The 27,414-nt window shown below is 42.2% G+C and overlaps 1 protein-coding gene across 1 annotated transcript in view; it reads left to right on the top strand.

Moving 5' to 3' along the window:
* The window catches only part of cep43 (centrosomal protein 43), a 49,683-nt gene that overhangs the window by 2,158 nt on the left and 20,111 nt on the right, over positions 1-27,414 (top strand). Inside the window, 12 exon segments of the mRNA XM_055639460.1 lie at positions 5,780-5,833; positions 7,114-7,168; positions 7,272-7,348; positions 7,350-7,361; positions 9,496-9,633; positions 11,366-11,392; positions 13,205-13,261; positions 15,676-15,746; positions 15,846-15,907; positions 20,025-20,086; positions 25,535-25,618; positions 27,159-27,218. Coding sequence (XP_055495435.1) covers positions 5,780-5,833; positions 7,114-7,168; positions 7,272-7,348; positions 7,350-7,361; positions 9,496-9,633; positions 11,366-11,392; positions 13,205-13,261; positions 15,676-15,746; positions 15,846-15,907; positions 20,025-20,086; positions 25,535-25,618; positions 27,159-27,218 — 759 coding nt within the window.

Here is a 27,414-nt window from a genome sequence, read left to right as displayed (position 1 = left end):
GGCCAGGTTGTTGTCAGCGCACCATGCTGCTAAGTGCTGGACCTCCTCCCTGTAGGCCAGCTCATCGTTGTTGCTGATGAGGCCAATCACCGTTGTATCATCTGCATACTTGATGATGGTGTTAGTACCATGTACAGGTGTGCAGTCATAGGTGAAGAGGGAGTAGAGGAGGGGGCTCAGCACACAGCCCTGAGGAACGCCGGTGTTTAGGGTGAGGCTTGTCTAACCTCACAGACTGGCGTCCTCCAAAGGTTTTCCCATTTGAAGTCTGATACAGCGTGATCAAACAGAATAACTGATTTGCTGAGAATAAGAAAGCCGTTCTTGCACTGAAATAGCCTGAAATGTTTTCCAGAATAAGGCAGATAGCGAGGTGGGATTTGTAGCTCCAAAAACGTATAATCCTGATATTTGTACTTAATTAAGCTCATTATTGTGCCAGTTGTTCACGTCTGCCTATTAAGCATAGGTTTATTATGTTTGTTTGAGAATGGGTGCCATGGTTACACTTTTCAGCTGCATACCTCCTTTATTGTTTTGCTGTGATAATCGGCTCCTGAAAGACTTTGGCCTCAATCTCAGAGTGTTCTCAGAGGCAAATCATTGCTAGGAATTTCCTACCACTCAGCTATTTAAATCTATTTGGATATCAAGGTTCAAGGGTTATAGACAAAAGGTGCAGGAGTAGGCCATTCGACCCTTCGAGCCAGCACCGCCAGGTTCAAGGTCTTTTATTGTCACGTATACCAATTAAGGTACATGATATTCAATTTACCATGCAGCCATACTAAAAAAAGCAACGAGTCACACAACTACACAGGGGTCTCACTTAACTTTTTTTCCCAGTTGCCAGCCGGGCAACCTAGGCAGCTTTTTAGGTTGCCAAATGACAGTTTAGGTGGTCATTTAAGACGGCTTGCATGACATATGTGATAATGTGCTCGGACGAAGTGCATAGTTACCAGTCAGAATTATGTTCAATGAAACATTCACATATTATTTCTGCTTCAAATAAAGTCACAAACTAAACATATTCACCAATCAAGACATGATATATACCACAATGACATGCAGCAAAATTCCAATACAGTATCTCATCTCCTTTTACATGTTCCAAAGAATGCAATTTCTATTATTTCTTTCCACTTCCAAACAAAATTCTGGTTGGATTATTCAGTGTTTGATCAACCTCAGTTGAGACCAAGTGCAGGCTTGGCGATTGCTTCGCACAACACCTACACTCAGTTTGCAATAACCAACCAGATCTCCTGGTGGCTCAGCACTTCAACTCCCCCTCCCATTCCGAATCCGACCTTTCTGTCCTGGGCCTCCTCCATGGCCAGAGTGAGGCCCACCACAAATTGCAGGAACAGCACCTCATATTTGGCTTGGGTAGTTTACACCCCAGCGGTATGAACATTGGGTTCTCCAATTTCAGGTAGTCCTTGCTTTCTCCCTCCTTCCCCTCCCATTCCCAGCTCTCCCACAGCCTACTGTCTCTGCCTCTTCCTTTCTTTTACCCGATATCCCCCCCCCCCCCCCCCCCCCCCCCCCCAAACATCAGTCTGAAGAAGGGTCCCGACCCAAATAGGCTGTGGGCCGAGCATCAAAAATGTGTCTAGAAATGGGATTTCGTGACCCAAGTCACCAAACTACATGAAATCTTCACATATTGTGTAAAAAAAAATTATATAAATCACCCCTGAAACTCGATATGAAGAAGACGTGCACATTTTTTTTATTAAATTAGCGAAAAACCTGAAAATTTTCCGTTTTTTCTCTAATTTAATAAAAATGTGCACGTCTTCTTCATATCGAGTTTCAGGGGTGATTTATATGAAATATTTTACACAATATGTGAAAATTTCATGTAGTTTGGTGACTTGGGTCATGAAACTGCAGAATAAAGCTCCTTGGCCCACAGCCTAGAAACGTCGCCTATTCCTTCGCTCCATAGATGCTGCCTTACCCGCTGATTTTCTCCAGCTTTGGCTACCAACGGATCCCACCACTGGCCACATCTTCCCATCTCCTCCCCTATCGGCTTTCCGCAGAGACAGCTCCTTCCGTAACTCACTGGTCATTTTGTCCCTTCCTTCCCAAACCACCCCCTCTTCTGGCACTTTCCCTTGCAACCGCAGGAAATGCTACACTTGTCGCTTTACCTCCCCTCTTGACTCCATTCAAGGACCCAAGCTGTCTTTCCAGATGCGGCAGAGGTTCACATGCACCTCCTCCAACTTAATCTATTGCATCCGCTGCTCTAGGTGTCAGCTGCTCTACATCAGTGAGACCAAGCATAGGCTTGGCAATCGCTTTGCCCAATACCTCCGCTTGGTTCGGAATAACCAACCTGATTTCCCAGTGGCTCAGCACTTCAACTCCCCCTCCCATTCCAAATCCAACTTCTCTGTCCTGGGCCTCCTCCATGGCCAGAGTGAGGCCCACCATAAATTCGAGGAGCAGCACCTCATATTTTGCTTGGACAGTTTACATTCCAGCGGCATGAGAATTGCCCTCCAATTTCAGGTAGTCCCTGCTTTCTCCTCCCAGGTCTCCCTCAGCCCACTATCTCCGCCTCTTCCTTTCTTCTTCCCACGCCCTGCACCCTCACATCAGTTTGAAGAATAGTCTTGACCCAAAACGTCACCTATTTCCTTCGCTCCTTAGATGCTGTCTCACCCGCTAAGTTTCTCCAGCATTTTTGTCTTCCCATTCACACAAGTTCTGTTATCCCACTTTCTTCACCCACTCCCTACACATTAGGGGCAATTGTACAGCGACAAGTTAACCTACAAAGCCAATGCATCTTTGGGATGTGGGGGGAAACCTACATGCTTGCAGGGAGAATGTGCAAATTCAACACAGACAGTACCCGAGGACAGGATCGAACACACATCCCTGGCGTGTGAGGCAACAAGTCCACCAGCTGTGCCACTATATTTTATTTTACAACACACAAAAAATTATACGTTGATAACTTTGGTTACTAAAAAGAAAGAAACTATCCATTTTCAGTCTTGAATCTCTAAGTGATGCTACTGTAGGTTTTAATTCAGTTCAAGACTATGGGGCAGTAGACTAGCCATAAAGTTGCTGCCTAAAATTGCCAGAGACCCGGAAGTGATGCTCAGGTCTTGCTGCACCTCCCCCTTGCCTAACCTAACCCCGTTGAGATAATAATCTGCCCCCTTGTTTTTGCCGCCAAAGTGGATAACCTCACATTTATCTATATTATACTGCATCAGCCCACTCATTCAACCTGTCCTGGTCACCCTGCAACCTTTTAACATCCTCTTCACAGTTCACACTGCCACCCAGCTTTGTGTAATCCGGAAACCTGATAGTGTTGCTCCTAATTCCCTCTGCCAAATCATTAATAAATATGGTAAACAGTTGCGGCCCCAGCACTGAGCCCTGCGGCACTCCACTCGCCACTGCCTGCCATTCTGAAAAGGACCCGTTCACTCCTACTCTTTGCTTCCTGTTTGCCAACCAATTTTCTATCCATGTCAACACCCTACCCCCAATACCATGTGCCTAATTTTAGTCACCAGTGTCCCATGCTGGACCTTATCAAAGGCTTTCTGAAAGTCTAGATACATTACATCCACTGGCACCCCTTCATCCATTTTACTTGTCTGCCTGTCTGTCTCATCTTCGCCTGTGCCACAGTCTCCTGCTTCAACCCCAGAGGCGTTGGTCCACTCCTTCACGGTGCTGAAATCACCAACTCTGTCCCCGGGATAGAGGAATGGAGATGGTCTCTATCGGACACGTGCCAGTCGTGTTAGCAGGCCGGTTGTAAAGTATCCGGACTATGTGTGACTTTACATATGTCTGTCATCGGTTGTGATTTTTGCTTTGCTTAGTTATGGGTATAGTGCTATTGATTCTTTAAGAGGGGGGGAAGTAGATCAGTGGCTCATGTTATGAGTTATGCTTTTGTAGTTACGCCCACTAGCTTATTAGCATCGCAAGCTACTGCACTCCTCAGTATGAAGTTAACTCTCAAGTGAGAGCTTGTAGTCGTCTATTCTAAATAAACAATGTATAACCTGCCAGGGTGTGAGGTCTTTATTATTACAAGGACTCAAAACAAACTCCTTATCAAAGGCTTTCGGAAAGTCTAGATACGCTACATCCACTGGCACCCCTTCATCCATTTTACTTGTCACATCCTCAAAAAATAGAGCCTGAATCTATTGAACATTGGAAAATGATCACTGATGCGTCCACTATTTCTAGAGCCACTTCCCTGATTTATAGAGCCACCTCTTGCATTTATCTTGCATTTATTTGCAGTTTCTGGTTTCCTGTTGGTTTATAGGTAATCAAGTTGTGTGTATCTTGCTTTTAATGGTGATAATTTGAAGCAGTAGTGATGGAGGGGAAACTGACTTCAAATTGATTTGAGGGAATTAAAATCTGAACTCTTTTAATTGGAATGCTTGTCAAAAGCATCTGACCATTTTGATAAGTTTTCTGATTACAATGGGAGCTGGCATCTGCACCTTTTTTTTTTTTTTGCTTTTTGGTGCCATGACAATCCTTGTTCTTCTCCTTTCTGTAGGGTTTGGGCAACATCCTTGGATGTTTGTAAGTTATTTTAGAGTCATGTTGTATTCATCAGTAATCCATGTGTTTTCTGACAGACATTAGGTCTCCATTGAGCAATGCAGTGATTTTAAGTTTGTTACCTCTCACTTACTGATTTCTTTTGAAAGTCATGTGTTATCTGCAGCTTTGTCACCTTCTAGGTAGATCTATGCTCCTCCAATTCTGGACTTCCAGTCATCATCAAATGTTGTTACTCCATCAATGTGACCATGCCAGCAGCTAATCAGGTTTTAACTTCTGAAATTCCCTCCCAGCACTTCTATTTTGCCTTCCTTTTAATTTGCTCATTAATAATCTCTTTGACAAAGCCTTTAGTCATCAATCTATTTGATATGTAATACTTATGGTGAAGCTCTTTCGGGTTTTTGGATACTTTTACCACATTACAGAAGCTGTATATATTGTCATGTGTCCATCAATATTTAGGGGTGTCATATTCACTGATGCTGATTTTAAAAACTGCATTTATAAAATAAAAACTTTTCAAAACTGAATGGGTAGGAAGGCCAGATGTTGAAGTGGTGTTAAAAGCCAGTATTTTCTGCTGATATTTTTACTGGTGTCTCTGGGACAATGAATGGAATTTACTTGCAGTTCATTTCAGAATACATAACAGGAGCATTTCCACACATGGTGTACTGTCCTATGCTACTTTGATAAATGCATTTAATATAACACCACTTCAAGCAATTGTTTTTTTCTAATTGTGTAGGAAAGAACTACAGATGCTGGTTTAAATCGAAGACAGACACAGAATGCTGGAGTAACTCAGATGGACAGGCAGCATCTAATTGTGTTTTGCATAAATAAATTGTTTTTTTGTCGTCTTTATTCTTTTCACTGCCTTGCAGAACTTGTGTCATTTAATTTTTGGATGTTGTCTGAGACCATGTGCCTATGATGCCACTGGAAGTAAGATTTCATTGTATCCATTTCTCTCTGTACATCAAAGATGCTCCTCTAGTATCTTTGTTGTACATGCATATGTCAAACTCAAATTGCCTTGTCTTTAGAGGGGGTAGTCTCTTTATTTTGGTTAATAAAAGGCTATGAAGTTGTGCTGCTTCTCTCAATGTCATTAATTATGTATAAGCAGCACTTTTATATATTGTTTCAGCAGCAGAAAAGGGGAATGAAATCAAACTATTTTCTGTTTCAGGCTGAATTACGGGCAGCTGTATTCCTAGCACTTGAAGAACAGGAGAGAATTGAAGTAAGTATTGATCAAAGCTTTGATCTGTTTGAACTAATAGTATTTACTGAAAATAATCGCATTGGATGTAGAATATAAAAGTGAGTAATTTGGGTCAACAGATGCATGCTGATGTTTATGTTTCATGTGACAACAGACACACAAGTATATATGCACACACAAACACACATCACAAACTATTGCACATGAGGCCCAAAAGAAAGTGCTGGGTGGGTAATCAAAAACTGGGAAAATTCCAACAGTAACTGGAATTACGCTGTGATTCAGCCCTGGAAATAAATAAATTAAAACACATTATTTATTGTGCAGTTCTTGATGGTATCATTGTATTAATCACCCTCAGAGCTGCGATTTTTCTTGTGGAAGAAAGTAGTGCATGTCTTTATACATAATAGTTCTCTGCAGTAGTTAGGCATTCTATCCAGTTAATCTGCAGTAGGGGGAGCAGTTTAAACTGAAGTGCAAGTAGGATGTCTCGGATGTAGGTCGGGAAGGGAACTGGACAAGGAGTATAGGATGGAATTACGGTATGTAGAGATGAGTTCTGTAAGGTAGGAGTAGGTGGAAGAGATGGGTCTACCAGGACAGTTCTGTTTGTGGTTAAATTGAAGGGTTTATGATCAGTGTGAAGACGGGTCCCGACCAGAAATGCTGCCTATCCATGTTCTCCAGGGATGCAGCCTGACCCCCTAAGTTACACCAGCACTTTTTTTTAATCCAGTTAATCCGTTGCGCTGGTTGAAGGCAGATGTGCTTTAAAAAAATTCAAAGTGTGTTGCACCAATGAAATGTACATTGGTGTGCTTATTTACTCAATGTTATAGACCTGAAAGCAATAGCAGTAACCTAATGCTAGCCACTTGCCAAGTTAAAAGATTTGCCAAATTGTCAAGATTAATTTGAATGATGGACTGAAAGCTTTTAAAAGTCACCATCGAACTTTGTTCTATGTTTCTTAACATCACCTCTCCACACAAATAAACCGTACGCAATTTATACTTGCATTTTTTTAAATATTGCTTTGCAATATATTTGTGCAATATATGCTGTCTCTGCTGTGATAGGATTTTGCATAGTTTTGAACTTTGGAAATAAAATTTGTGAAAAGAAAATAAAGTTGACGAGACAACTTGGAAAGGAAACCTAGAACCAAAAAAATTGGAAAGCAAAGTGAAAAAAAAATGGTGTGTAAAAACATACACAACTGGCCAAAAATATTAGGAGGAACTGTGATGAGTTATAAACTAGATGCAAGCGATCAATATTCATTTATTTTACAGAACAAAACACCATTGGTTAATGAGAGCTTGAAAATGTTTTTGAATACAGAGGATGGTAAGTGTTGCTTTTATTTTTCAATGTAAAAAAAAAACAAAGCCACAACTTGAAGCAAACTAATATAAATATGTTGAAATTGAAATTCAGCCTTCTTTCACAGGGCGCTTGGTGGCTGGTCTTGTTACTGAGTTTCTCCAGTTTTTCAACCTTGATTTTACTTTGGCAGTATTCCAGCCAGGAAACAAACACGGCAAGTTAATATCAATATTTTTAAATTCTGTTTTACAATATATCTTTATAGATATCCAGGCGGGAAAACCAGTACTTTATTTATTTCACCCTTTAACATTCCCTCACAAGCATATGGTCTATGCCAGCTCTCAGAGCAATCTTATTGATCACATTCTTCCTCTTATTACTGAGCAACCTAAGTTCTCAAACATGCCCATGTTCCTTTTTGATTCTCTTACCACTCACCTATGCTTGGGGCAATTTAGTGTGGCCAATTAACCTATCAGAGTAGCTTTGGAATGTGAGCGTGCGTTTTAAGTTTATTTTTGTCACATGTACCAAGGCACAGTGAAAAACTTTTGTTTGCATGCTTGTAAGGTCATGTGATAGCTGAATTAGGCCATTTGGCCCATCAAGTCTACTCGCCATTCAATGTTGATCTATCTATTCCTCCTAACCCCATTCTTCTGCCTTCTCCCTGTAACCATGCTATCCAAACAGATCACATATACCATCTATAGATACGATTTGATATACCATACATAGATACAATCAGTTCAAACTACAGTACAAGCACAACTAAGCCACAACAGGGAGAACGTGCATATTCCACACAGACCAGGTGTGATGGAACTGTGACACAGCAGCACCATCTCGTAGTACTCTGCCACAGACCCTTTATCGTTTATACTTTCATATAGCTTTATCATCTTGGGACTTTACTGCAATATTGCTCTCCCTACCTTCGGCTTCCATAGATAATTACATTTCTACTTATCTATTTTTCTGAAACTTTTACCCCTCTGACTTGTGTTAGCCACCTGTCATCAAATTACTTTTATATCCTGATTATGGTTTTAAATGTCTTCATGGCCATGTCCCATCCTATTGTTGCAATCAGTACATCTATGTTGTCCACCCATGTAACATCTTCCAAGCACTTTTGTTTCTTTGAGAAAGCACATATCGCACACTCTTTACTCCTACTGCTTTATTCATAAATAACAAGATTCCATTTCTTGTTTCATTAAACCGCTTGAGCACAAATCTGTTGATAAAAATCTATATTTCATCTGACATCAGACTCTTTGAGTGCTAAATCTGAATCATCTCAATACCTATGTGAAAGGAGCCTTATGAGTGCATGTTTGTAATCTGTTTACAGTCACACCTTGAGTTTAGTATATTTGTTGAAGCAAAATTATGTAAAGAAAATACAGGTGCACAACCTTTTATCCGGAGTTCCGGAAACCGAAAAACTCCGAAAACCGGCCATTTTTTTCCAGATGTCGTCTGCGCACCAAAGCTCGCATTTGGCGCCAAACTTGACCCGAAACGACCCACGGTCAACCCAGGTCTGTACTACTGTAGCGGTTGCCTCCTCCCCGGAGACCGGGAGACGCTTAAACATCTGTAAATCATTGCTTAAATGTTAGTCAGTTAGTTTGGAGGGCTTTTATGTGAAGGGGGGGTGAAGGGGTAAACTTTAATTCTTAGTCCCCTACCTGGTCGGAGAGGCGGGGAGCGGTCAATGCCTTACTGGGTCGCCGTGCAGTAAGCTCCGCAGCGCTGTGGCCGGTGGGGCTGCGGGCGGCGCCGGTTGTAGCTCCGACCCTGGCAACTCTACCCCTGGCTGCGAGGCGCTCCAAATCCAGCGCGGTCCGCGGCCGCTCCAGACCAAAGATCTTATAGCAGAGCTCTTTGCTCCAGACTTTTCAAGCCGCCCGCGCTACCTACCTAATCTACGCTAAAAATCTTCCATTCGGAAATCCGAAAATGTCTGAAATCCGACAAGTGTCTGGTCCCAAGGCTTTCGGATAAAAGGTTGTGCACCTGTACTTACCGCCATAGCAGGTAGAAACCTAACACTAGGTGCCATCTTATACGGTTGGGTTACTATTAACATAAACAGAAGTACTCCTTGATTTTATACAACTACAAATTGCCATTATAAGCTCCATAAAACTATTAGCATGTTTACTTTATAACAGAATGATTAGCAATGTGATGCAGTTATTAGGCAGGAGTAAGACAGGCATATGTAGCTGAGAAATTTTCGCAGAACTTGCACATTTGCAATCCCTGTTCAGATCATTATAATTCTTGAGAAATAAACTTAACATCTTCATTTATTTTTTGGGATTTATACACAGTTCAGTGGACTTGATGGACGAGATAATTTGGCAAGGGAGCTAGGACTCCGTGAGGGAGACTGCTTGAAGGGAGCACCTATATTGTTGGAGGTGATGCGAAGAAATCGACAAAAAGAGAAAGATCACATTTTTTCCGAAGTATGTTACTTGTAAAAAGTTGATATCTTTGAATATTATATTGTTTAAGTAATTATCTTCTGTCATTTGTGCTCATTTTCAAAATGTGATATTAGCTATATGAAGTTATATTATTTATAAAGTATATAAACACCAGAAGCTTTGATTCTGCAATGCTTTCATCTGTACTTCCGGTGGCGCTGGTGCCAGCAGCTTCCACCTACAGCCCTGGTATCTTTTTGTTTTTTTGCTTATTTAGTTATGTAAAAGTGTTTTTTTTTTGTGGTTTGTTTTTGTGTCTTTATGTGCGGGAAGAGGGCACGGTGCGGGGGATACCGTCCTTCAGCCGCTTCCTGGTGAGGACGCGACTATTATTCGAGTCGCGTCCTCGCCCCTCCCCCCCACAGCGGCCTACCTACCTGGATTGGCGCGGCCTTTCCTGCCGGGATCGACCGGAGCTCCAGCAGCGGCGGGACAGCGCTGAAACATCGCGGGGCTGGCGATGCCTTACCGGGGGTCACCGTCTGGAGCCCGGAGTGCTGGACCTGCTGCATCAACATCCTGGAGCTGCGGTTTGCGGAGCTCCCAACGCGGGCGGCGCTGATGGACAGCGCGGGGTCCTGCGACTCTGCCCAGCTCGGCCTGTGGACTCAGGAGCTGCAGACTCCGGCAGCGGGAGGCGGCTGATCAGGAGGTCCGGGCCGCTGAGGAGGAGGATGCTCACCGTCGGGGTTTGGCCAGCCCGGCGTGAGGGCCTGAACATCGGGCCACCCGGGGCGGCAACTGCGGGTGCTCGGAAGGCCCTGAACACGGAGGGGAGGCTGGCTGGACTATGGTGCCTTCCTCACCTTGGTGCCATTTATGTTATGTTGTGTCGTGGACTTTCTGTGTTTGTGATTTTTTTTAAATTCAATTTCAATTTTATTTTTAATATGTTTTATCATTTATTTATTATTTATTTATTTATAATTTATTTATTTTTTGTGATTTTTTCTTTTATGATACTGCTTGTAAGGGAAATTCATTTTGTTGTCTCAAATTGAGACAATGACAATAAATTTGAATACAATACAAGAATACAATTGTGAAGCATCACGAGATTTCATAATTGCTTTGATACTTGTTATGGAAATTAGGTTGATAGATTTCTGGGGTGTTTATATTACTGGTTTGAAAGCTAAGGTAAAATTGTATTTTTAATTATTTCTAATATATTAAAAGTAACACGGCTCGCTCTGATATCTTGTGTAGTTAAGTGAGAATCAGCTGAGGTATGAATGGATTATAAACTCTTTAACTTCATTATCAAATTATCGTTTAATTGCAGTTTTCAGAATTGATCTATGACCAATACTTTCAATTGACTTTGGCTGGATTGGGGGGGTGAATCACTATTATCAATTTGTTTATACTTGGTCAGTCAATGCCTTCAAACGAATGCTAAAGCAGAGCAAACTCTGGCACAGTGGTGTGGAGATTGCATGTTCTCCCTGTGACCACGTATGTACCCTGTGGGAGTTCCGTTTTCCTCCCACATTCCAAAGAAGGGTGGATATACTTTGCAATGGAGCCACAAGAATGAATTAGTAATTCTGGTTCAACTAAATTAATTTACAAATAAATGCAATTGAAATATGAACAATGAATGTGTTTGCTATTTAAAATAATGAAATCAGTAATCTGAATGCATATTTCTGTCAGTAAGATTGTTCATAATCTTAATATCACACAATAATAATTTGTCTTGTTGCAGGGAGACCAAGTTACCTGTATTCCAAAGGTACTAAATCATTTCTTTCTGATTTCATTTAGTAATTTTATGATGGCATTAATGATTTCTAGTACAAATTGATTTCCACTGCAATCTAGTTTGCTTTTTATTTCACAATTATGATTGATTTTACAAGTGTTGTTTTTTCAGTGACCCAGCATTAATTTCTGTGGCACACCGTTGGTTACCAGCCTCCAATCTGAAAAACAACCCTGCACACCTACTCTCTGGCTCCTAGAACCAAGCCTGTTTTCTATGTAGGGAGGAACTGCAGATGCTGGTTTAAATCAAAGATAGACACAAAAAGCTGAAGTAACTCATCGGGTCAGGCATCTCCGGAGAAAAAGAATGGGTGACGTTTTGGGTCAAGACCCTTCTTCAGGCTGAGAGTCGGGGGGGGAAAGGAAACCAGAGATATAGACTGTGATATAGGGGGATATGGAACAAATGAATGACAGATATACAAAAAAGTAACAAAATAACAATGATCAAGGAAAGGTATAGCCCACAATGGTTCATTGATGACTGTAGACCAGGTAATAACAAGTTATACATTGAAAATCAACATCAACATTGAAACTAGTATGACAGCTAGGGTGGGGAGGGATGGAGAGAGAAGGGATGCAAGGTTTACTTGATGTTAGAGAAATCATTATTCATACCATTGGGTTGTAAGATGCCCTCGTGAAATTTGAGGTGCTGTTCCTCCAATTTGTGTTTGGCCTCACTCTGATAATAGAGACACCCAGGACAATGGTCAGAATGGGAAAAAGAGTTAAAGTGTTTGGCAACTTGGAGATCACGTTGGCCACTTAGTCTCACTGATATATATGTATCCACACCTGGAACAACGGATATAGTAGATGAGGTTGGAGGAGGTGCAAATGAACCTTTACCTAATCTGAAAGGGGGTCATGGACCCCGGACAGAGTTGAGGGAGGAGGCATAGAGACGGGTGTTGCATCTCCTGGATGCGACGGCTGATGAGGTAAAATATGAGGACCAGGGGACTCAGTTCCTGTTGCGACTGGGGGGAGGGGGAGACACGTGTGAGGGCTTCATCTATGATAGAAGAGGGGAACCCCCATTCCCTAAAAAATGAGTACATCTTGGATGTCCTGGTATGGAACCTCTCATCTTGGGAGCAAATGCGGCATAGATGGAGGAATTCTGAGTAGGGGATAGTCTTTGCAGGAGGCAGGGTGGGAAGAAGTGTAGTCTAGATAGTTGTGCGAGTCAGTAGGATTATAATAGACCTCTATCGATAGACTATCTCCTGTGATGGAGACGGTAAATATAGTAGATCTTGTAAATCTAGCAGGAATAGTAGATTACACTGAGGCAGTACACAAGTTGCCAGGTTGCCAGCGCCACCTGCATTTGTGAAGTTTCTAAGTTGTTAAAAATGAAGGGTCTTAACTTGGTCTTAAAGGCACGTTGTCCTGGTAGCAGCAATGGGTTGAATTTGCAGGGTCTACCTTATCCAAGTTTCACATCCCATACACTAAGGGCAATTTACAGAAGCCAATTAACATCCAAACGTGCATGTCCTAACCCTAATGTCAATGGAGTAGACCCCCTTGCTTGGTTAAAGAGGGCAATTGGCAATAATGGACACCATTCCCTCCCCCCACCCCCCACCACACACAATGCTCCATTATAACAAGGGTTCACTGTATATGATATGAAGTATCAATGTAGAGTCAAAGAGGATAATTGATAAAGGTCACAAATATCCAACCATCTTTTATGAATTCCTACTTGGTAATTGTATTATTCCTCTCTTTAGGCTTATTGCTAATGTGTTTATTTTAATTCCAGGAATTACCAGCAAAGCACATAGCAGAAGCCAAGAAAATGTTTGAATTTTATGATAAAGTAAGTTTAAACTATTCACCAATTGATAAGGCTGAATGATATTAATAATATAAGAAATATATTCAATGGATTCCTGGACTAAGATTACACTCATATTTAGTCTCAAAGCAGGCTTTTCCCCAGTACAGTAAGACAAGCCCAGATTTACCCAGGTTGCTGCATATTGAAATAATTACCGATGACTTTGAAATGCGTCTACCATTTGAGAGAGGAATCCTAGATTAATCCCACTAAGAGGTATTGAGACAATGTCTGGTGCCTTTGAGGTATGCAGTGACTGTTGATTTTGATATCCAAGTACCTTGTACCAATGTCCAATGCTTTTGATATTAAATTCCTTGTACCAATGTCCGATGCCTTTGAAATGTAAGTGCCTTGTACCACATGACAAGATGCCTTTGATGCAACTGATGATTGACGAGACAAACTCAGACACATCCTGTAGTAATGTGTATTCTCTGTACCTCTGACCATAATGTCTTTAGATTGTGCTTAGATGACAAAAGAACAAGATATAATACCATGTAATTCTGTGTCCAGGGAAGTGGCGAGAGGACAGCCAAAGGGTTTGTGTTGCTCCCTTGGCTGGGGTTCTCCTTGCCACTTCCATCGGCCGATAATTAGTATAGTTTTGAACTGGTCTACCAAACCGCTTTGTGAGTTGTCTGTGTATTAAGAAGTGAACATGTTTGTTTAACCTTTTTCACAATGGCCCTGCAATGTATATGAAAATAAATGTAAAATTAAACTTGATACATGTTTTGATGTGCCTAAATAATAATCAGATTTGCGGCTTAAGCCAAACACATTAGGTTATAAAAGGATTTTTTTTTTTAGTGATTAGGGTAAGGATATCCTAAGGATACTTAAGGATTTCCTAAGCATATCTATATCCTTAAATATCATAAGGATACTTAAGGATATAGATATACTTAAGGATATTAAGGATATATACAAGTTTATACTTGAGGATTTGGTGACACAAATTTTAAAGAATGGATAATTGTGCACTATGAAATAGTAGCCCTTTTAAGTGAAAATCAAAAAGGGGTTGATTTTGTAATTGTAATTGATTTTATTAGTCAAGTATGAAAACAAAACAAGTATGTAAATCGCACGAGGATTTTGATTTGCCATACAGGCAGACCAAAAAAGCAACAAAATACGCAACCACATAAAAATTTAACATAAACATCCATCATTGCGGCTCCTCCACATTCCTCACTGTGATGGAAGGCAATAAAGTCTTATCTTCTTTACTCCATTTTCTCCCGCGGTCGGGGGAGTCGAACCATCTGCAGTTGGGGCGATTGAAGCTCCTGCAGCCAGCGACTGAAGCTCCCATGTCGGGGCGATCAAAGCTCCCGTGATTGGGGTGGTCGAAGCTCCTGCGGCTTGGAGCTCCCAAAGCCAGCCCCTAACCGAGCTCCACGATGTTAAAGTCGCGCGTGGTTGGAGCTCCCAAGGTCGATCCCTGGAAAATCCACAGTGCAGACGGAGATATGATAAGGAAAAAGTCACATCTCCATCGAGGAAAGAGATTATTTTAAATTCCTCCACCCCCCCACATAATATAAAACTAAAGATACACTAAAACATTTAACTGTAGACTAAAAATCAAGAAAGAGAGAAAGGGACGAGACAGACTGTTGGTGAGGCAGCCATTGTACGGCGCCACCCGGTGGAAGTGCAGATACTAGAAACCTACAATATGAACAGTAAATGCTGGAAATATTCACCTCAAGAACATCTTTGGGCAGAAAGACTTCTGTGTTCATTTTTTGTGTCACTGTTCTGAATTGGTGTCCAATTCTTCATAATTTGGTTCTCTGACACTTATTCTTATGGTTTGAATTTCTTCCATATGCCAATGACTAGAGCCAGACGATAGCATTTGCGTTGCCTATCTCCTTTGCTCCATAGATGCTGCTGCACCCCCTGAGTTTCTCCAGCATTTTTGTGTACCTTCGATTTTCCAGCATCTGCAGTTCCTTCTTAAGCATTTGATCTTACAGTCTGTGCATCATTTGCCCAATACAGTACTCACACAGCATATTTTTGATTATTACCCTCAATAAATGTTTACACAAAAAAAAATTGTTAACAGGTATCAATAGCTACAAGCTTTTCATGGCTTTTCCGAATGAAAGTCTTGTAGTAAAGTACGTTTTGATATTTTTGTTTAATTGGCAGTAGATTTTTAGTTGCCATAAGAAATCATGTGTCCATTCTATCCATTTCACTGGATAACTAGAGATTTCGTATTGGTATCAGCTATTTTAATGCTGCTCAGGGGCAGATATCTTTGAATTGCATAGTTGTTCCTTTGTTGTTCTTTTTTTTTAAAGCCCTTGTATGATTTTTATGCCAATGTTTTCATTAAAAAATATCTTCATGATCTAACTTGATTTTAGGACAAGAATGGTGAACTAAATAAAGAAGAAGTGAAGGAACTATTTGTAGATCTCTTCCCTCATTTCCCCAAGTAAGCAAGCTTCAACTATAAAAAAAGTTTATACTTTTAAATTACTTTCACTGGAAACCTTTTTAAACATCTAATCATTACAAATTGTTTCACTGATAGGAATATGCTGGACAGATATGTAAATGATGAATTTAGAGCAGTGGATAAAGATTTTAGTAATGGTAAGTGTGTTTTGTAGTAGAGTTTTACAAATATAGAGGCAATTAAAGAATGTTTATGTCTAATCACCTGAGGGGTAGTGGTAGAATTTATTATTAATTATTTTAATTCTAATAAAAATAAACATATTTTAACAAAAAAGGATCTTTATGTCATGGTAGTCATCAGAACTTGATTGTGTCTGGTGGGTCATGCTGGTTGGCGCAGGCAAGTTGGGCGGAAGGGCCTGTTTCCACGCTGCATGACTAACTCTGACTCTATTTTCATAAGAAACAGTAGCAGAGGCAAGCCATGTCATCCCTCAAGCCAGCTGAGCCACTCAGGATCGTAGCTCAAAATCAGCAGTGTACCTCTTTTCCATGATTTTATTCATTGAAAGGATGATGATTTCACAGGCTGAACCAGAATTTTTGTGCCCTATCCGTAATTGCCCTTGCAATGGTGGTAGTGGTGAGTTGCTGCCTTGAATCTTGACGTGTGGGTACATCCTCCATGCTTTTAGGGAAGGAGTTAAGGATTCTGACCCAGTGACAATAAAGGAATGGTGATATATTTCCAGGTCAAATACTATGTGGATTGGAGCAACTTCAAACTGGTGGTGTTCCCATGCTTTTGCTGCTCTTGCCCTTCTAGCTGAGGTAGACATCATGAGTTTCATAAGTTTGAAGAGCAGAATTAGGCCATTCGGCCCATCAAGTCTACACAGCCATTCCGTCCTGGCTGATCTATCTTTCCATCTCGGACCCATTCTCCTGCCGTCACCCCAAAACCTCTAACTCCCTTACTAATCATGAATCGCCTTAAAAAAATCCATTGGCTTGGCCTCTACAACCGTCTGTGGCAATGAAAGATGCTGTCTGAGAAATGTTGTTGCTGCAGTGCATCCTGCAGATGGTACAAACTGTTGCGACTGTGTTTTGGTGAAGTGAGCAAATGATTATGTATGGGTGCCTATGAAAGGACAGCTCTGTTCTGTACGATTTAAGTGTTTGAATCAACAGAATATCTATAGCCCATATTGGTACTAATTTCAAAGGTTCAGTTTGTGGCAAACATTCCAGCTCAATCCAGTCCCAAATGACTGATCTCCACCTTGAGGCTCTAGAGGGTAAATTGTTCTGCGCTTGAAATCATTAGTCTATCTAATAGTATCCATCTGATCAATTGGGCGGCACGGTGGCGCAACAGTAGAGTTGTTCGTTTGCAGCGCCAGAGACCCGGGTCCGATCCCGAGTACGGATGCTGTCTGCACAGAGTTTGTACGTTCTCCCTATGACCACGTGGGTTTTCTCCGAGATCTTCGGTTTCCTCCCACATTTCAAAGATGTACAGGTATGTAGGTAAATTGGCTTGGTATAAGTGTAAATTGTCCAAGGTGTGTGTAGGATAGTGTTAATGTGTGTGGATCGCTGGTCAGTGCAGTCTAGATGGGCCTAAGGGCCTATTTCTGTGCTTTATATCTAAAATAAACTGATCAGGTGTAGAAGCATACAGGATACATGGTGTAATCATTAACATGGTTTCAACTATTACCCATCAAGAGTTGAGCTCTTCATTGTCTTGGTGCACATCTCTGCATACCAGCAAGAAGCAGTTGAAACTAATTTGCAATGTTTGAAGCATTGTTTGCAATTCTTTGTGATGTTTTGCAGTTACAACTAGCAGTGGGATCATTTCACTCTTCAGTGCAGTTTTGCTGTAAGACATACCTGATCATTGGATCTTGATTTATTTTTTAATGTGGATTTGGAGTATTGGTTTTTGTATTGTATTGTATTAAGTTGGTTGAAAAAGTATAGATGTTTTCATCCTTGCGGGGGTGCAGGGAATGAATGGTAGCAAGTTGGAGGAACTGGGCAAATGAAGTGAGTGCAAGGAGTCTGACTTCTGGGATATAGATACAGTGCTGCAGGTTTGATAGCTGAAGGGGGCCAAGTTCAGTGAAAAATAATCACATCTCCATCAAACGCATTATTTACCCTCAAACTGACTGTGCACTGAATCCCTGTTAATCATAACTCCTAACACTTGCAAATCCTTCAAACTCATTTCATAACGTTAAATTGAACTACTACAAGCCTCACACATAGTGAAATGATCGATATACTGGCAGTCAGAACACCCGTGTGAAATGACAAGGAACGTGGGGTGATTGATGGGGAGTCCAGTTCATATGGTGAATAACATACCATTGCGAATGGTATGTTAGCTTTCATAGCAAAAGGATTTGAGTATAGGAGCAGGGAGGTTCTACTGCAGTTGTACAGGGTCTTGGTGAGACCACACCTGGAGTATTGCGTACAGTTTTGGTCTCCAAATCTGAGGAAGGACATTATTGCCATAGAGGGAGTGCAGAGAAGGTTCACCAGACTGATTCCTGGGATGTCAGGACTGTCTTATGAAGAAAGACTGGATAGACTTGGTTTATACTCTCTAGAATTTAGGAGATTGAGAGGGGATCTTATAGAAACTTACAAAATTCTTAAGTGGTTGGACAGGCTAGATGCAGGAAGATTGCTCCCGATGTTGGGGAAGTCCAGGACAAGGCGTCACAGCTTAAGGATAAGGGGGTAATCCTTTAAAACCGAGATGAGAAGAAGTTTTTTCACACAGAGAGTGGTGAATCTCTGGAACTCTCTGCCACAGAGGGTAGTCGAGGCCAGTTCATTGGCTATATTTAAGAGGGAGTTAGATGTGGCCCTTGCGGCTAAGGGGGTCAGAGGGTATGGAGAGAAGGCAGATACGGGATACTGAGTTGGATGATCAGCCATGATCATATTGAATGGCGGTGCAGGCTCGAAGGGCCGAATGACCTACTCCTGCACCTAATTTCTATGTTTCTATATCTTGATCGGAGAGCTTGGAGCCGAGTTTTACTCGAGTAGAAATGATTGTCAGCTCAGTATGGCCCCAAATGTCATTCAGAAGTGACATTTGTGTCATTGGCTCGTTGTACCATTTGAAGAAAAAAGACTCTTAAATTCCGAAGCGTCCTGAGCTGAAATATCACCTATCTACGTTCTCCAGAGATGCTGCAGACCCGTTGAGTTACTCCAGCATTTTGTGTCTTTTTTGTTGTTGTAAACCAAAGTCTGCAATTCCTTGTTCCTATATTCCTCTGCTTACTTTGAATGGAGTTTTGTAGCTCTGCTGGAACAATGAGCATTTCTTACATCCTGAATACAACCATATGCTACAAATTGTAAGATGTTAAAAGTTTTCAACATCAACATAAGAGAGAGGCAGAGACATAGAATCTCTATTCAACATGAGTTGTCCTTAGCAGGAAATACTGTCCCTGGTTTGTCTGAATGCATACATGTAGAAGTGAATATCCTCAAGTATAATGCCTGTATCAGAAAACTTTCCAACAGAGCTTGTAATGAATAAGAACTCCTCTTCAAAGCCCTTCCATTCTCCATCGGGTTGGCATCCGTGCTCTGTTAGCACTCTCCTCCTCATCCTAAACAGAGGGTGGTGGGTATCTGAAACAAGCTGTCAGAAGAGGTAGTTGAGGCAAGAAATATAACAACATTTAGAAGATATTTGGACAGGTAAGTGGATAAGACGGGGTTAGAGGGATATGGGCCAAACACAGGCAGATGGGACGTGTAAATGGGACATGGGTTGACATGGGCAAGTTGAGGTGCAGGGCCTGTTTCCCTGCTTTGAATCTAAAGGCCTGTACCTGGATACACTGAAATCACCTAGTCTGAATGCAACAGGCTGAGTATGGTAAGCTGCAGAGAACTGTCATGACTTGGAAATCCCAAGTTGTGTTAAGGCGTCATCATATCTTCACAGCAGAAAAAAGGGACGGGAGATGGGGTGTGAGAGTTGCGGGGGGGGGGGGGGGGGGGGGGGGAAAGAAATGTGACACATGAAATATCTTTGCAGCAATTAAGTTATAAGTAAGGTAGATTTTAGCAAGGTAACTGAGAGTTGAACGTAAGAGTGAAGAATACACAAAGTGGTTATCTTGCTATTATAACGTTATCCCTTCAATAATATGGTACAATATTAAAATACCTTTCAGCAAATCAGTTAACAAAAAATAGCATTTTGTTTATTCGGATAAAGGTTCAAAGTAACTTTTCTTTTTCTTCCTTGTTTAATTAGCAATTGATTATGATGAATTTCTGGGAATGTATAAAAAGCTATTCATCCAATGCAGAAGTGTGGTAAGTACATTTTTGTGATTAAAAATAATAGTGATTCATTTCTAAAACTATTCACGCCACTATCTTCCTCATACAGGTGCACAACCTTTTATCCGACAGCCTTGGGACCAGACACTTTTCGTAATTCGGAATTTGTCGGCCTTCGGAATGGAATTTATTTAGCGTAGATTTTAATGGCTGGCTCAGTGGTAGAGTGCTCGGCTCATATCCGCAAGGTCGCGAGTTTGTGCCTTGATCCCGGCAGTTACTCGGTCGCAAGTTTGATTCTTCAATGTAGTTTTTTCTTGCAGAATAAATGTCTGTATGAAATGCAGTGTGTTGAATGAATTCCTGAATTTGTAAATGTGACCGCAGCATTGAATCACCTCTCGCACTCATGTCACCCTAGCGGGGTTACATGCCCTTAGGCGGCCTAAGGCGACATTTTCACTCTTATATCCGTGTGCAGCAGAGGCGACGTGCGTTTGGCGCCAAACGTGAGCTTTGGTGTGCAGACGACATCCTGGAAAAAATGTCCGGTTTCTTCCAGGTAGGCGATATACCCTCCCGGGCAATATACCCTCCACTTCTCTTTTATGAAGGAGATTTAGTTCCCTTTTCTTCCAGGACCGACCAGAGGTTCTGCTGTCACCTCTGCGGGCCACCATCGGTGAACGCTTACTCAACTTTGTCTTGGGATTCCTACTCTCCCGCGCAATGTACCCTCACCTTCTCTTTTATGAATGGGCATTTAGTTCCCCTTTCGTCGAGGACCGACCAGAGGTTCCGCTGTCACCTCTGTGGGCCGCCCTCGGTGAACGTCCTGTCTCCCTGTCCCTGGGATAGCAGGGGGCGATCAAACAGCACAATACCCCCCTCCCCTCCAACTCCAGAGGAATCCGCTCCCCGATGGGCCGCTACGGCGACAAGTGGCAGTTCGCCCACAGCCCGAGCTGCGCGACCCCAAGAACAAGACGTACCTTGCACACCATCAACTTCTGCCCCTACGGGGAGCGTGTTCCTCTGGAGTTGGAGCGGGGCTGGGCTGGAGTTGCTGATCTGGGATCTCCATGCTTGCAGTGGGCCTGGGGGTCGGTGTCCCGATGAGGGGGCACAGCTCGGGCTGTGGGCGAACTGCCACTTGTCGCCGTAGCGGCCCATCGGGGAGCGGCTTCTGGTGGTCTTGATGTCTCCCGCTAGTTTGCAGTTTTCCTCTGGAGTTGGAACGGGGCTGGGCTGCTGCTGGCTGTGGGTCTCTGGGATCTCCGTGCTTGCAGTGGGCCTGGGGGTCGGTGTCCCGTTGGTCCTGACGTCTCCGGTGACTGGCATTGTATGCTGTCATCGCCGACATGAAGACAGTGCAAAGCCCCCACGCCGGTGCAATGGGCGGGGAGCTGGAGAGGGGAGGGAAGGGGTCACACACATGGCCGGGAAGCAGAGGGGTGTAGGTGGGGTGAAACTGAAGGGAGCGACAATCTGCTGCTCCCTGCCCGCTGAGTTAAAAAGTTCCCACGCAAGACTCACGATACACTGTGTATCGTGAGTCTACCGTGGGAACTTTTTAACTCAGCGGGCAGACAGCAGCATATTGTCAATTATTAACCCTCCCGCGCAATATACCCTCATCTTCTCTTTTATGAATGGGGATTTAGTTCCCCTTTCTTCGAGGACCGAGCGGAGGTTCCGCTGTCACCTCTGCGGGCCGCCCTCTGTGAACGTTTTCAAGGACCTTTCTTCAAGGACTGAAAAAAATGTCCGCTATTCGGAGGTTTTCGTTATTTGGATCTTCGGATAAAAGGTTGTGCACCTGTACTGAGAAATGCAACCGGCCACTCCTTTTAATCATCTGGCTCTGCTGAATTATCATTGGCTACTAGATCTTTTCTCAAAGCTTTTCAGCTGGAGGTGCACTTGGGCTCATTCAAGTTATTCTGATCTTATTGTATCACAGGATACTGAATTATGCCATCAAGATGAATAGTTCTTTATCTGGGGTGAGAGGAGTTTGCCTGTTTGTAGTTTCTAGTTTATAACATCTTGACTATAGAGATTGGGAATGGTTGTAAGTGTTTATGATTGAGTTGACATTTTTTTTAAAGATATTTATATCTCTGGACAGCAACACTGAACAGCTTGGGTCATCTGTCAACAAACTGTTCTGTTTTCTGATTGCTATTGAGGAATGTTTAGAAACCTAGCTGCAGTCATGAATTATGACTAAGACAATGTACATGTGCAGTTCTAATGATACATATAAATTGTGCAGTTTATATGGTAATCAGGACTCGGTGACAGTGTTACAGAATCATAGAATTTTATCGCACATAAAACCCATCTATTTGATTTTTTTAAACAGATTTACAAAAGTGTGTTAAATAAAAGCATTCAGCCTTGGGTTTCTACACAATTTAAATGTCCATATTTATTTTCCCTCCTCACTCCACCCAATACCCATCCACCAGATGAAACTTTATTGTACAGGTGCACAAACTTTTATCCGAAAGCCTTGGGACCAGACACTTGTCGGATTTCGGACATTTTCGGATTTCCGAATGGAAGATTTTTAGCGTAGATTAGGAAGATAGCGCGGGCGGCTTAAAGTCTGGAGCGGCTGCCTCCTCCACGGAGACCGGGGAATCATTGTAAATCATTGCATAAATGTTAGTCAGTTCGTTTGGAGGGATTGTATGTGGTGGTGGGGGGGGGTGGGGGGTAAAGGGGGAAACTTTGATTCTTAGTCCCCTACCTGGTCGGCGACTCCCTACATCGCGGAGCTGGGGGCTCTGTCCAGCCGTGGGCGGCGCCGGTTGGAGCTCCGACCCCGGCAACTCTACCCCTGGCTGCGAGGCGCTCCAAATCCAGCGCCGCCCGCGGCCGGACGCCGACAGCCCCAGCTCCGCGAATGTTGGGAGTCGGTGGCCACAGCGCTCCGGAGCTTACCGCGGTGACCCGGTAAGGCATTGCCCACTCCCCGCTGGTATCCCAGCGCTGCGACGCCGCCGACTCCCAACATTCGCGGAGCTGGTGCTGCGGGCGTCCGGCCGCGGGCGGCGGTGGATTTGGAGCGCCTCGCAGCCAGGGGTAGAGTTGCCGGGGTCGGAGCTACAACCGGCGCCGCCCGCGGCCGGACGCCTGCAGCCCCAGCGCTGCGGAGCTTACTGCACGGCGACCCGGTAAGGCATTGACCGCTCCCCGCCTCTTCGACCAGGTAGGGGACTAAGAATTAAAGTTTACCCCTTCCCCCCCCCCTTCACATAAAAACCCTCCAAACTAACTGTCTAACATTTAAGCAATGATTTACAGATGTTTAAGTGTCTCCCCGGTCTCCGGGGAGGAGGCAGCCGCTACAGTAGTACAGACCTGGGTTGACCGTGGGTCGTTTCGGGTAAAGTTTGGCGCCAAACGCGAGCTTTGGTGTGCAGACGACATCCTGGAAAAAATGGCCGGTTTTCGGAGTTTTTCGGTTTCCGGAACTCCGGATAAAAGGTTGTGCACCTGTAGCATCTATTTTGTGAAGACCCCCACAAACATTGCATGTTTTAATATTATTTCTTCCTCTGAACAGAGAAAGGGCTCCCTTTGCTCAATAAGTATTATTCCGCAATCTTTTCCCCTATTTTTTTAAATTTAATTATTTATAGTTTGCCTTTATAAAAGCTATTATTAGTTTTACTTCTACACCAAATGTCATAATCATCAATGTAGTGGCACAATCTTCCATACAAGTGAATTTCTCCCAATATTTTCCCTCCTTCATTTTCAGTAATGGTGTTAAACTTTATTATTTCACCTGCCAATCAACTGACTAGGGGAAATACTGAACTTCTCAAAGTCTTCTGACTTTTCAACAGATCAGTCAAAGTTTCCACTTAAGATGTTTAAGCCTGGTGATATTTCAGTGTGTCACAATAACGGCATTTTATTTTACAACATTAATCGCTCAAATCCTGAGATGCCAATATCCATAAGAGCAAAAACAAATGTTAGAGTTAAGGTGGGTTGATGTCAAATATAAACAGAATAATAAATCATGTTTTTTCTGGTTATTGGAGGCACCTCAGGAGCCTGGAGATGAATATTATACCAAGAGTAATGGATTTCTATCCTACCAGCTCTTTGTTGTCTGATTTATCACCACCTAGCCTCTGTCACTATCTCCACGCTTTCCTCTCCTTTCCTATCACCTGCCAATCAACTTCTTGATACTTTGATCCACCTATCTCTTGCCTCGCCTCACCCCGACTCCTTTTTATACTGGCCATCCCCGCTCTACGTATTAAGTCCAGATGAAAGGTTTTAACTCAAAACATCAACTGTCATTCCACCCCATGGATACTGCCTGACCCGCTGATTCCTCCAAGAGTTTGTTTTTAGTTGTTTCAACACTAATCATTTTTTCCTGGAGTTCTGTATATGGGTTTGGTCCCCTTACTAGAACATGGATGTGTTTATGTTGGAGAGTTTAAAGAAGATTCATTGGACTGATTCTAAGGAAGGCAAGTTCATCATGAGATCGAGAAGTGGGCTAGTATTCTCTAGACTTTAGATTAAATTACTAGGGTTTGAATAAGCCAACATAAAACTCTTTAAAACAAATCCCTGTAAAGTGCACAACTATTTTTTTTCATGGTGCCATAGAACTACTTAACTTGCTATAGGAGGTTATAATGTTTGTGCTGGCTGCTTGTGAAACAGCGAATCAATTCGGAGAGTAGATTATCTGGTGAACAGAGCATAGATTCAAGATGTGTTTAAAGCTTCCTTGAAAATGTGCAGCAGCTCCTGGCAATCGCAGGCCCATGACACTCAAAATAGAAACATAGAAAATAGGTGCAGGAGTAGACCATTCGGCCCTTCAAGCCTGCACCGCCATTCGATATGATCATGGCTGATCATCCAACTCGGTATCCCATCCCTGCCTTCTCTCCATACCCCCTGATCCCTTTAGCCACAAGGGCCACATCTAACTCCCTCTTAAATATAGCCAATGAACTGGCCTCAACTACCTTCTGTGGCAGAGAATTCCACAGATTCACCACTCTCTGTGGAAGAGGGCGAGTAGGCATGGTATTATGGCCACTCATCAGGATCACACATTAGGCCTGTGTAATTAGTGGCAGCAGCACACCACCATGGGTCTCATCGGCCATTGCTTGCCCCATCCGTGGAAGTATCTATGTTTTCCCACATTGCCCTCATCAGCCACCTCAAAACTCAAAGATCCAGAGGGGAAGCAGATCACCTTCGATCCTGAGGGATTACCCAAGAAGAAGCTACAATAATCAAACACTCATTGTTCTCCTCTCTCTCCTGGCTTGTCTTTTGCTGTAGTTTCAGTATTTCAGTATTTTCAAAAGTTATGCTAAGATTCTGATGAAAACAGAAATGATGTGCTTGTGATATACAGTTAGCACAATGCTTTATTTAAAAAAAATAATTTGCAACCAGTGTCATCTGCTTTAATGATAGGTGGCTCAAGATATTTCTGGCAGGGCACAATCTGCATGCAAGGTTCCAGAAGGGAGGCAAACAACTTCGAACCTAGGCAGCAAGGTAAGAATGTGGAGCTTGCTGTGGTTTCCATACAGTGGAGATCATTAAATTAATGTTCGCAGTCATGTGTAAAATATTTTACGCTTTCCCGAGTTGCAGCGGTCCTATACAAGCACTGTTGTACTTTTGTGTGAAAGACTAAAGATGGCACAACTTCAAATTTTCAGGTTAAAGCTCTGCGACCTGACAACACACATTGCCTGAAGAGTTTTGAATCTAGTACACATTAGTGCTAAATAACTTATTCTAACTATTACCTAAAATTAACTAAGATCTGTACTAATGTATAACTGATTAACCTACCTATACACCTTCAGCGAACATAGCAATTCTAGGTGGGCAAGGATAGAGGAAAACATGATTCTAGTTCATTGTGTTATTAAGAATGTAAGTCATTGATTTTGTTATTTTTGATCCTGATAGGAGAGAGGCCTAGAAATTGTAATGTGGCTCTATTGGTACACTACAGGCACCAGATGTTTTACGCAGGGGTTACTCCTAAAAAAAACAGCATGTAATACAAAAATTAATTAATTCAACATATACATTTAAGCAGGTGTAAATTTGAGCGTGTTATTTCAAAACCACAAATTAGATGTGCGTAAAATGCTAGGTGCCTGTATATGGTCGCAATATGGCATGGCCAAAGCTGTTTGGTTACCCTGTTTCTCTAAGTGTCTGGTCATAATATCAGGCCCTATTGAATAGTGTGTGAAAAGAAAACATGGCATCTAACACTGAATCAGATTTGAGAGTCAGATTGGTGGTAATTGAGAGGAAACTATCTAAAATTATAAACGATTAGAGAAGTTTTTATATTCGTAAATCAGGATTAATTCTGAATTCTCTTGTCTGATGGAGTCCTCTTTGCTGTTGGTTTATTAGTATCAATAGTCATCATTATTTACATTTAAAGACTTTTCGCTGACTTTCCAAATTTATTTTCCTGCATTCTTGTGGAGGATGAGGATGAAGAGGTCAGTATTTAATTCCTTGCTTTATTTGCAGTGTGACTACTTTGGAAACGGAATATGTCCTCTAATGTTCATCCTATTTTTAAACTGAAGATACTCTTGGCATGGCTGTTGGTGTGCTTACTAACCAACCCACTGGGCATATGTTGTTGTTTTTTACTTTGTATTTTGGTTTAATGTGCATTGATTGCTGTCTGTGTTCATATCTGGAGTAATAATCTAGCTACATATGTATTCTGAAAATAAAAAATTCTGCAGATGCTGTAAATCTGAAAATGCTGGAAGCACTTGGCAGCATCTGTGGAAAAATAAATGTATGGCTTGTCACTTTGCAGTAGATTCTGTATGACATTTGGTGTATAAATATTAGATTCACAATGTACAATTCATACCCTTTTTAATTAGTTTTTGACCTTTTTTTGATGTGAACACATTCCTTAGAAAGAAATTTCAATGAGGTTCGAATGTACTGCCGAAGCCTTCATCTTTCCGCTAATGAATTGAAGTTACTGGATCCACGCCAGATGTAGCACTAGTTAAATTATTGTTTTTATGTTCATGTTCAGATACCTAGATACAAAGGAACTGGTAAAGTTAAAGAGAGCGGTGAGAAAGCTGGTGAGAAGGTAACTGCATGATGGCACAAGCCTGTATTGGTGCAAGCATTGCCCTTAGCACAGATACGGCACATAGATTCCCAAAATACTTTGAAAATGCCTCTTAATAAGTAGGAAATGAATAAAAATCACACAGCAATCTCTATAAAGATTTTATTTGATTGCTATGACTTTTGGAAATCCCAATAATGCATCATTGAAATCA

The sequence above is a fragment of the Leucoraja erinacea genome, chromosome 8 (assembly GCF_028641065.1).
Source record: "Leucoraja erinacea ecotype New England chromosome 8, Leri_hhj_1, whole genome shotgun sequence".
Lineage (NCBI taxonomy): Eukaryota > Metazoa > Chordata > Chondrichthyes > Rajiformes > Rajidae > Leucoraja > Leucoraja erinaceus.
The sequence above is the reverse complement of the archived record's forward strand: the minus strand, read 5'-3'. Positions and strand labels throughout refer to the sequence as shown.